This window comes from Clupea harengus, chromosome 5 (assembly GCF_900700415.2).
Source record: "Clupea harengus chromosome 5, Ch_v2.0.2, whole genome shotgun sequence".
Classification (NCBI taxonomy): Eukaryota; Metazoa; Chordata; class Actinopteri; order Clupeiformes; family Clupeidae; genus Clupea; species Clupea harengus.
This window is the reverse complement of record NC_045156.1, coordinates 20,311,722-20,323,116: the sequence shown is the minus strand read 5'-3', so window position 1 is coordinate 20,323,116 and position 11,395 is coordinate 20,311,722. Positions and strand designations below refer to the sequence as shown.

The following is an 11,395-nucleotide window of genomic DNA, read 5'->3' as shown; positions in this document are numbered from 1 at the left end:
TTCTCATGGACGAGGAGTCTAGGTAAAGAGCCACTGATGGCTTGCTGACTAGACAGAATGGCCCATTCACACAGCAGTTGTTCGCCCCCTAGTGAACGAGTTCTGTAATAAATTAGAGGTGCACTGAGACGTCATTATCTGAATCTGTTCAAAAAACTAAATAATCTGCCTCTGTATCAGTATTTGGATAGAAAACCGGAAGTGGACATGGGTTCTATAACTATATAATTAATACTGGCATATAATTAATTATGAAATATATTTCCACATCCTCAAATCTCTATCTAATTTGTATTTGTATTTTTAACTAAACTAAGTCTTATGAACTGTCTGGACCCCACCACCACCCCCTTCAATTGGGGGGGACTAAACAATCAGAAACTGGAAAAAATTAATATAAATCAAAATATTCTATTGTTCATTGGAAATAGGACTAGCAGTTGTTTGCCCCCAAACCATATACCGAACCATAGTCTCCTTATAGTAATTTTTTGAATAGTGCTGTCCTGTCTCTGTATAGTGATAGACATGGAGGACTGATTTGATTAACCACAGCAAGATTTGTATTGAAAGCCCCTGTGCATTGACACTGTCCTCAGAGTAAAATCAGGCAGATCTGTTTAATCAGGAGATGAAGGTAAAATGAGTGCATGATAACATGCAGACTGCCTAGAGAATGCAGTGAGCGCCACTCTATAATGGGACATCCTGGAAAAGCTCCTTTCCTTGCCCCTTCAGGCTCGTAATCCTGCTTGTTGGTGGAGTGGCAGTAATTAATCACCTAAGGATGTGGCTGCTAATTACCCTCTCCCATTCCGACGAGGGAAGCGCCAGAGCGACTCGGCTGACAGCAGCAGAGGGCACTGCCGCACCTTCTGGGCTGCATTTCCGATTTAGCTCCCTTGGCAGATGAGGGCTTTGCAGAGCACCATGCGCTGTTTGATTAACAACTACAAGCATTGGTTTTAGCTTTCGCCGTTTAGGCGAGGCTCGACGTCTGCCGGTAGTCATCATCCATTTTAATGGCCGTTTTAATGAGATCACAAATCTTGTGTTAGGAGAGATTGTCAGGAGAATTGTCTGTGGTAATTTGCACTTAACACATACAGAGACGAACGTTCTGATATACAAAGTTTATTATACAGTTCCCATGGTGTCATGGATTTGAGTGTCTTAGTACACAACATATGCTACATAATAGGTAAAAGCTATATCATGGCATTCAGCTGTTTATAACATGCTGGCAAGCAGTGGTTTAAAAAAGTAGTCTTTTGTTTGTTTCAAATAAATCATGGATAACATAAGATAACGTTAAGGTAAACATTGCCATGGCAGCATTGGAGCACTCAGAGTTCAAATCTACAGTGGAAGTTCCGTTTTTCCTTTGTTTGTTTGTGCCTTTGTTTGTTTCTTCCTTCTCTCGTTTGCTAATGCAAGCATTGCTCTTGACCAAAACATATTGGCTGTAAACATAAATCACAATTAGTGCCACTCTACATAGGGAACTTAAGGCTTGGAGTGCTTCCACGCCATTCATGTGAACTGTGTGGTATTGCTCTCTGTCTGACTCGCCTTCTCACTCATGACGGCGACGAAGCCGAGGATGGGGGAGAACAGCCATGTTCCTGGAGTTCCTTAATCTCTACAGCATCAGTCTGATGTATAGCACACAGAGCAGGCATGATAAGCCTATGGGAATGATCAAGTCTCTAGCTTTAGTTGAGCAATTAAAGGTCTGATTTGCACAAAATCGAGCAAAACGATTTAAAACAAAACCACCGTGAGACACCGTTGGGACTCGAGAAACTAGGCTGCCTATGGGTGACTGCTCTCCTTCTGGCCTTGGTGAAAGTCTACAGTGTACATGCAGTGTGGTGGGTATTGGTTGGGGACAGGGAGGCCCACACAACAGAACAGCTAGAGTGAGGCAGCATTCAAGAGTACGGTACATTCACAAGCACAAGGTGAATTCAAGAGGAGGGTTTAGTGCCATGATGGACAGCAAAGAACAAAACAAACACATGGATGAAGCCGAGCATCCGAGAGACAGCACTAACATCCAAGGCAATTTGTTTTCTTTCTTTTTTTTTTTTAGCAAAATACAATATCATCTTTGGAAAAATGAAGTCAGTCCTTATAAGCAAGCAAAGGCAGCTGTGATGAACAATATACATGAAATTGAAAGACTGAGAAAACAACAACAACAAAAAACAACAGAAACACAAGTAACTCAACCTAACAAGCATTCTTCATTGTGCACTTTTCCAGGATTCATTAAAAAAACATTTATGTTCCCTGATCGTACAGGTTGCACCAAAGGTTTCCTTCCCATTCTGAAACGAAAAGACTTTGCCAATCCAGTGACACAATCGGTGCCACTTAAAAAGTCTGCGAAAGGCATGCCACTGGTATACCGACAGAATCAGTCATCATTTGAGTGTTACAGACCATATGTTCCTGCCCCAAAGTAAATTTCTCTCATCCACAAGTACACTTGGTGAATGGCACATTTGATTCTGCCATTATTATGCCGGGGCTTGTGTAGTTTACGAAGTGATTTGCTTTCGAAGGTGATACTGATATCAGCATTAGAGTCTTTCTCACAGACTAGGTGGGAGATGTGTGACTCCTCCCTGGTCAGTTTGTGGTCCCATTTGGCCCGCTTGGCATTCGCTTAGGGTGGCGGTCCTTAGAGGCGTGGTGTGAAAATAATCTAAAGAGAGGTGGGAAGTCATTTGAAAAACAGAGGGAGTGACGCAACTCTGAAGAGATAGAAGGAAGACCAAAAATAATCTTTGTAGCGAAATGAATCTATGAGTGTCTACAGTCATGGCATATGTGCGTCTGAGCTTGGGCTTAAGGAAAAGCCCAGTCAACACTGGCAAAACGATTCTATACATTTTGTTCCATGGCATAATGTTGAAGACCATGGATTAAAAAACCAGGAGGCCATTTGTTTCGTAAGATGTAGTGCAAATGGAAGTAGCCAAATAAAGTATTACGTATGTGTCAGAGAATCACACAGCTGGACTAAGGAAGCAATGGTGAGTTGAGCACTAGATTTAAATCTTATTATAAGTCATTGGTAGCATTCATCTTTGAATCTTAGAGAAATGACTTAAACCAGCAAAAAGTGAAGATAATGGAATATTGCAATTTGTCTTCTCTCTTTCTCGTATGGACCTCAAAGGATTTTTTTATAGCAGGTTTCCAGGAACTGTCTACATATTGATGATCAAATACAGGTTCAGGAACTGAGCAAATCAGTTGACTAAAGAACAACTAAGTAGTCTGATCCTCTAACAGCAGTTTTAAAAGCAAATCAATTGTTTGGTCAGATAAATATGAACTTTGGTGCAATATAACTAAAAAACTAATTTTATCAGTGCCAGATATGATCTCAAAGAACAATTATAACCGTCAAGATCCCTGCCGTCCCTAGTTTCCTTCCGCTCTGGTATGTTTCAGACCAAGATAACATAATTATTTAATATCACATATAATATGTAAAGCATGCAGTTACATTGTTCTTTTTTTATAATTATTATTGTCATGTGAAAGAAAATAGTTGAGATTTTTTTGCTTTGAACATTGTCAGTGAAGAGTGTCAATGGTGTAAGACTGTGAGACTGGAGGTTTGATGGCATTGTACAATGCACGTCCAGGTGGCTTACAGAGACTACAGCAGTGAAGCAAATTGATAAATACCAGCACAGTGTTTTAAAATGCAAACAAATAAATGTCTCAGTTTAGTACCTTTAATACAACGGTATTTCACAAATATGGTCAATCAGACAATTAACTTGCCTTAGTGAAAACGTACCATAAAATGACCTATGTTAGCTTGCATGTCCGACCTTTGTATTTGCTGCTGCTATGAATGTAGGTATTTTGTGTTCAACCATAGGCTTTAATTTGTCCTCTCACTCTCTCCCCTGAATGTGGCGCTGAACAGATTGTCCCTCTGTTGACTAATGACTGATTTGTTCGCGAGGAGTACCTGGGCAAATGGAGACTCGTTTAAAAACACCATGCCAGCCATTAGCAGCTGAGGAGAGAGGCGTCTAATTGGGCACAATGCTCTATTCCTCTCCCTCCCTGCCAGCGATGATTTTTATTATCTTGGCTGTTTAGTTTGTTATTATCTTTTTGTCTTGTTGTCATTGTCTCACATCATGTTTGGTTTCGTGGCACCATATATTACCATTGGCCTGGGTGTTCTTAAGGCTGAAAGCGTAGTTAAACTGACAGTGTACTTAGACATTTGGGGCTTATGGTTTGCCCAACAGGATCACTTAAAGGGCAGGGCATGAGAAAGTATCTCACCTGAAGAGCCATAAATGAAATTAAAGTGAATTTCAACTGACAGTAACAAATAACAGTAACAAACATCCACCACTTCCTGGTCATGTTTTAGAAGTGATTGATTAGTGGCAATGAAACTGGTAAATGCATAATATGCTGTTGATGTTATGGATGATGTATATTCATACAGTTATGTGTATGTTATGTGTATTATGTATATGCACCTGCGTGTGTGTGTATGTGTGTGTGCCAGCATACAGGTGCATGGTGTTGTATGACAAAGGTGTATCCATTCTCAGCAATTTCTATATAGTTTGAGTATACACTAAAAAAGAGATAGACCAATTTGCCTTCAAAAGGTAGTCAACAAAATATTATGCTTCTTAACCTCTCCCAATATTCTTAATTGTAAATATACATTCTATTTGAAATATTTGTTCTAATCAACATGCACATTTTAGAAAATTGTGTTAGCTTGAGGATAGTTTGCATTTGAAGTGCATCAAAGTGAATTTCCTGTGTTTTAGAAAATGAGAAGAGCATGGACATCATCAACACCTGGCAAATCAGAGAGGAGATACATTAACTCCTTAGCCACAGGTGGCATTCTCTTAAGCCGTCACATGTACCGATACATTCACATGGAGAAGAAGGTGAGGAGTTTGCGTTGGAATGGTTTCAAAAACAATCAGTTGTGAACATTTTCAGATGATTGCGTGTGTGTGTGTGTGTGTGTGTAAAAGAAGACATTCCCAGTATGATAAGCAGACAGACTCTTCTTGTCCGTAAAAACCAGCCTCTTTATCTCTCCCTGTCCCTTAGAGTCAAGGGCAGAAGCCATTCAATTTTTGTTGGGCACAGAAACTGCATACTGGCATCAGTCGTTGGAACACATCCTGACTCTTGACCCAGTAGTATCACGGAGGAGCCAGAGCAGGCAGTGTCCATGGCTAGGGCGCTGATGTCCGACTAGGACAGTTTACAGGCATTGGTAATGTACAGATCAGTGTACCAACCGCTCACATTTGACCAGGTGGCTCTCACAGATCTTCTCCCATCAAAGGCATCTCATCCTGCTGGCTTACTTGGGAGCGGTCCAGCCTGTGTCCCCGTACGCTCCTTCCCCGGTGGCGGAGTGTGGCGAGGGGGCACAGAGGTCCGAGTCGGTGTCTGACTCCCCCTCTGCGATGTAGGACCGCCCCTTGGAGCAGTGGGCTACGTTGCTGAAGTAGTCGTTGTTGAGGAATTCCAGGTTCTCCTTGGACTGGGAGATGCTGAAGCCACTGAAGGAGCGCTCCAGCTCCTCGTGGTCCACGGAGGGGATCGAGATGGAGGTGTCACTCTCCCCCTCTGCCTGCGCCAAGCCCTGGGCCTCCCTGGCTTTGGCCTCATCCCTCCGTCTGGCCCCCCGAGAGTGGTGGCCTCCTTTGTGACCGTTGTGGCCGCCGGATAAGCGCTCGTTGGCCGGGGGAGGTGGAATGCGCACCAGGGAGGGGTCTCCCACAGGCGAGGCGCCCTGGCTGCGCTGGGGGCCGTCCGGGTGGGGGTGCAGGTGCCAGGACGTGGAGGGGGGGCACTGGGACTGGTTGAGACTGGTGGTGGGAGGGGGGTCAAAATTCTTTTGCCCTGCCGAGCTGCTGGAGCGGATGATTTTGGAGATGGAGGCATTCTTCTCCAGGTGGTCTACTGGACTGTGGTAGGGAGGGGCAGGATCAGGCTCTTTGGAGCCAAAGTAAGCATCAGTCTCTGACTGCGGTATGTTCATTCTCTGGATGTAGATATTCACCAGGAAGTCGAGCTTTCTTTCCATCGACATGATCTGTAATGAGGAAAAACAACCATACCATCAAGCAAGCCCTAAACCATTAAGGCATGAGCTCAGATTCAAGTGAGGCCAAAGGCAAGTTCTTTGTCGATAAAGCATAATCACCATACATTTTCAGCATGTTCTACAGACATTCAGTTCAGTGCACTTCCTCCATACCTGCTTCTCCACTTTCAGCAGTCTTCCCATCATACTGGGATCTTCTGCACTCTCCACCTCAGTGGTCCCTTTTGGACGATCCTTGTCTGCCGCTGGAGGACCTCTACCAACAATCTGGTCAACTCTACCAAGCAGAGCAAAGAGGTACAACATCTAGAATAAAGAAAACGCTCGGGAAAAACACAGTTTGTCAGGCAAGTCCTGTTTGTAAAGTCAGGTCACTATTTATAATGTTTTTGCATCCAACATTGAGTTTTCTTTATTGGAAATGTGTACAGCAAAGGTGACAAAAGCTTGCAGTAATTAATGTGTTCTATTATGGAGTCGTTAGGTATGTGTAATGGCTGTGACGCCTAAGTTATGTACTGTCTTCTGTAGAGTGATTACAGAGGTTATATGTGATGAAAGGAACGTGATTGTCATTATGTATAATACTACTTCCATTTAATGTAGAGTTCGATTAAAATCTTGTGGCGGCCCTACAGCATACCAACCCCTTCAGGTCATTTACAGGGAGAGATGAGGCCCATCAGTCTCCAAGCTAGTCTGTTATGTGCTGTATGAAAAACACTGATACGTGTGATCTTAAGATGAGGACAGACCTACAGTTGGCAGTTACAGGTTACAGGTAGTATTCTCATTCTTGTACTCATCAGCCCATTGTAATGGCAGCGTCCTCGTGTGTGTCCTGTGTCATGATGTTTAGAGTGTAGAGTGACATTATGGAGAAGAATAGCTCCTCACACTTTGGCACACTTTTCACCTTTACCAGCACAGTGCAAAAGGTATGGCAGTGGGTATGGGTGCATGCATTGTGTTGCCAATGGGATGAGTGAGTTCAGTGCAGGCACTGAGAAAGAGAGAGGAGATCAGGAGACAGAAGAGAGAAAGGGAGAGGGATGGATAGAGATAGAAAAAGAGGTCATGGCCATATAACATGTGTTTTTTTATATGTACTACACTGAAGTGCTGGACACGCGTGTCACTGAAGACACATCATGTTAACATTAGCATATAATGGTGCTTGTTATAACCACTCCCGTGACAACTTCTGACAAATGACAGTCCACCAAATTGGCCTTTACCTGCTGGAGTGTTTTCTGCAGCTCCAGCCGATAACGTTTAGTCATCAGTCCCTCTCATGCTATGAATGGTTATAAGCAGTTCCATTTTCTGGTTATGAAAACATTATGATCACTCAGTAACACGTTATTATCGTGGTGTTGGTCTCAATCAAAGCCAGTGATGTGCACTGATGGAAAATATACCCTTGACTAGACTAATGGATGCACTATTAATAGAAAGCTAATGAAGTAATGATAGCACAACTTCAAATTCAGATTTACTAATAATTGATGTGTGCTATAATGGGGTATTGCAATTGATGTATGCTAGATGGAGCATGTAGTATCAGACAATATCTTTTAGTTAGATTTTTATGAACTTTAAATAGATTGTCTGCAAATGGACTCTTCATAAGGACAATGCCCAGTGCTTTGTAATAAACTGGCCAAAGAAATAACCATTTGAAATGTACAGACAGCATTTAGGTAAGTATATAAAACATGGTTGGAATCTATAACAGAAGACACAATGATTGCAGAAAGGTCTCAAGATCTAATGGGCATAGTGCACCAGGTGGCATGCGTCCCTAAACTATCTTTCATGCCAGCGTGCAGAAGAGACGTGGTGAAATGCGACAGTTATATTTCCGTCATAGGAACCTCCTTTGCTCTACAATTGCAGATGCATTTTGGCACCTTGTTGATAGATAATATTTTTCTGAGGTTGTCTTTGGAAGCATTGCAAGCAGTCGAGCACAACCTTTTTTTTGTTCAGCTATATGACTGGCTACCTGCCTGTTGCTAGTATGCACCTTGCAAACCTAATTCACCATATAGATTAGTTAATTAGCTTATCGGTTACATTGTTTGCTCACAGCTCACAAAGGTTTACATGAAGACAGATTGGCAGCTAGACTAGTTTTCAAATATCATATATTTACTACATTAGCTGCAGTATCGAAAAAATGGACACAGTGGCACAATTTAATTTCATGTGCATTTCAAGCAATTCATGTACTTCTTCATCCAATATTAAACGATGATCTAATCTGGGTGATCAATGCATATCCAGTTATTGAATCCAGAGCTACATCTCTCCATTTCTGAGGCCCTTTAAAAAACAGATTTAGAGCTCCTGCAGGTTCGGCTGCATTCAACCAAATTCAGGAAGTAAATTAAAGGCCTATTAGACAGATTTGGCTTTGTTACTTTGGACCCTGAGATGAAGCTATCCACATTGATGAAATAATGGTTGTTTTTGTTATGGAGGGCATATGACTCCAATGTCAGATGTAGGGATACGGTATGCCCTCTAATAAGAAGTGGAAAAGGGCTTGTCTGAGATGTCTGCTCCGCTATAGATAATTTGATTTACCGATGAGGTAGGTTCTGATTTGTTCAATTCACAACCATTCGACAAGCTCTGTTGTTTTGCAGCTGAGCTGCAGATCGAGTCAAAAATGACAGCTCTCCCACTCATCAGTCACATAGCTTGAATCAAAAAAAGGTTGCAGGCAATTTTCTTTTAGCCTCCCCATTAGCAGTACAGGGAGAGAGAGAGATGCTCCAATGCGAGGGCGAGGGATGCAGTCTAGGGGGTCCTAACCTAGGAGAGAACTGAGGTGACTCTTTGGTTCCTTTGGTTGTAACCTTCTTTTGGCGGGGGGTGGAGGGTCCAGGGGGACCCAATATCATATCTATCCTGGCAAAGCAAATAGAGAAGACACCGGCACAGGGCAGGGTGACCCAACACAGACCAGACTAGTCGTCAGGGTCAGATGCACATTGAATAATGACGGAGACACATAAGGAGTAGGTATACAAGGGAAAGGGTTCCATAAAGGGGAGAGAGACACAGGACAAGTAGGTGAAAATATATTCCAGACACGTCAATTTGAACAGCAGAATCACTGTTTTCCTGGTACATTTCTTTTCCTTACATTATCATCAATCAATTATAAAAAGTTTGACATTATTTCATGCGGTACTGTAGTTGGTTGGTCCATAAAGAGAATCAGTCTTATTTCTGCATATGACTTATAAAAGTAGGAATATATTTGCATATATGTGGAACCATCTACAGTATATGCAAAAGGGATGTAGCTGGGTTTTATCAGTAAAATGACCGATTATTCAATTATGATGGTAAAACATCTAAATGCCTACGTGTCTTCATAAGATGCCTTCATAAGATGCTCTCTGCTAAACAAACTCCCCTGTCTAGTATGAATGGGCTTATGTCATTCCCAAGGTCTTTAATATCTTTCTGTCTGTGAAAACGGGCGGTAACTAGTGTCAATGAACATCTGAATGAGTTCTGCACAGTATGTGTCAAGAATGAACTTTGGCACAAGATGTTTATGAGAATAAAAACACCACAAAATGACTGTGACCACAGTACTTCACAATATGAGCTTTGTGGGAAATGTAGTTTGTGCCACCAGTGGTTAAGGAGGACGACACATGGGTGGAAAATGTAGGGCATCACTGCTGAGAACAAACATCATGGATACTAGACAAGAGTGTGGGAGCGGTACGTGGCACATGCCATGTGTCAGTATCCTGGTGTCAGACTGAGTGTGATAACCAGTGATTCACAGAGTGAGGGTGAGAATAGAGGAGAAATAGAACAGTAGAAATAGAAATGGGAATAAACAGAAAGTAGGCACTGGTAATACAGAGAAGGAGTGGGCCTGCCAGGGCTCAGTGTCTTGCCTGGACTGCAGGTTTTTAATCCTGGCCAGCATGTCCAGGTGGCCGGCCGAGTACTGCTCTATGACGTCCATCACGTCGTACGGCCTCAGACTCTCCTTGAACTTTCGCTTTGAGACCATAAACCTCATTATGCTGGAGGGAAAGAGGTTTTACATTCATTAACTCAGTCGCAGACTGGCAATCCTAAATTAAACGTAGCATAATAGAGCATAATGTTACATCGCAATGTGACGTGCAGAGGCAATTACTGGAGGATGTAGAAAACACATTCATGGACGGGAAAAAAAAATGTGAGCTTGCACATTCGTCGATTTTGCTTACCACACAGCCCTGATGGTGATTTTGAGTCCGGGCGTTAAATCCTGAGACACAAACTCACAATGGCAACTTTTATTGTCATCCACAATATCTTCCCCCGGAAGGCTTGCTTCTAGAAAACACGACACGAACACAACAGGCCTCCAGGGTTAGTGCACACAAGAGCGCCCCTCCCAATAAATCTCACCCTTACCAACTCTGTCGGTATCAGAAAGGGGGGGGGGGGGGGTGTCTGGCATGAAACCAAGCAGAGGCCAGCCACAGCCACTAACTTGCATAGCCCAGTCCAGTAAAGGAGTGTGCCATTGGACACCGTGTTAGATCAGGGCAGGTTAATGCGCAGTGCCGTTTCATCTCATTGGCTAGGTGATGCAACTACGGTCTGATGCAGGAAGGAAGGAAGTCAGAAAGGGAGGAAGGCAGGAAGATGGCTCAGAGGGGGGTTAAGGGTCAAATGTGTGGTCACTGTGGCCCAAAAGTAGAGTGTCATTCACTTGCCCTGCACATGTGGCCATGGGTGTAGGAGGCCCTAGCTGTCACATCTATTAAAGTCACAGAGACTGTTAAAACTACCATGACAGTACAACTGATCTCAAGGATTCCACCGTCAGGTTATGGAGGTATAAACTGTAAGAATAATGCTGTTTGATCTATGATACTGCAGAGCAAGGTGTCAAACTATTTCTGCTTGACAATACAAAGTATTCCTATGAATCCAAGCAGAGATCTGAGACCCCAATTTTTTGGTGAATGGGCAGACTCCTGTTTGACATAAATGGTTAGTGTTCTCTTTGACCTAAGCTCACTCACTGCAAGTCTTCTCTGAAAAGGGGGAAAATGTATGCCTGTTTCACAATGATGTTTCATAAGTTGGATAATGGAATTTGCTGTCTATACACAGATCTGTAGGGGAGTGGGGAATTCCCCTTGGTACTCTGAGGCTACAAATGTGATTTACCAAATGGGTAGACAGACCCAAATTAATTTAAGTAGTGCTGATATTCCTCAG

At 42.8% G+C, this 11,395-nt stretch overlaps 1 protein-coding gene across 2 annotated transcripts in view; it reads right to left on the bottom strand.

Annotated features, from left to right (window-relative positions):
- Positions 1-5,350: 5,350 nt before the first annotated feature.
- The window catches only part of LOC105901808 (potassium voltage-gated channel subfamily KQT member 2), a 36,779-nt gene continuing 30,734 nt past the window's right edge, over positions 5,351-11,395 (bottom strand). Inside the window, exons 12-15 of one of the 2 annotated variants that reach the window (XM_012829305.3) lie at positions 10,390-10,498; positions 10,069-10,200; positions 6,290-6,413; positions 5,351-6,124 (exon numbers count right to left, since the gene is read on the bottom strand). In XM_012829305.3, coding sequence (XP_012684759.1) covers positions 5,387-6,124; positions 6,290-6,413; positions 10,069-10,200; positions 10,390-10,498 — 1,103 coding nt within the window. In that variant the 3' untranslated portion in view covers positions 5,351-5,386. The remainder of the gene's footprint in view (positions 6,125-6,289; positions 6,414-10,068; positions 10,201-10,389; positions 10,499-11,395) is intronic. The other variant, XM_031568033.2, reaches the window with a different exon arrangement.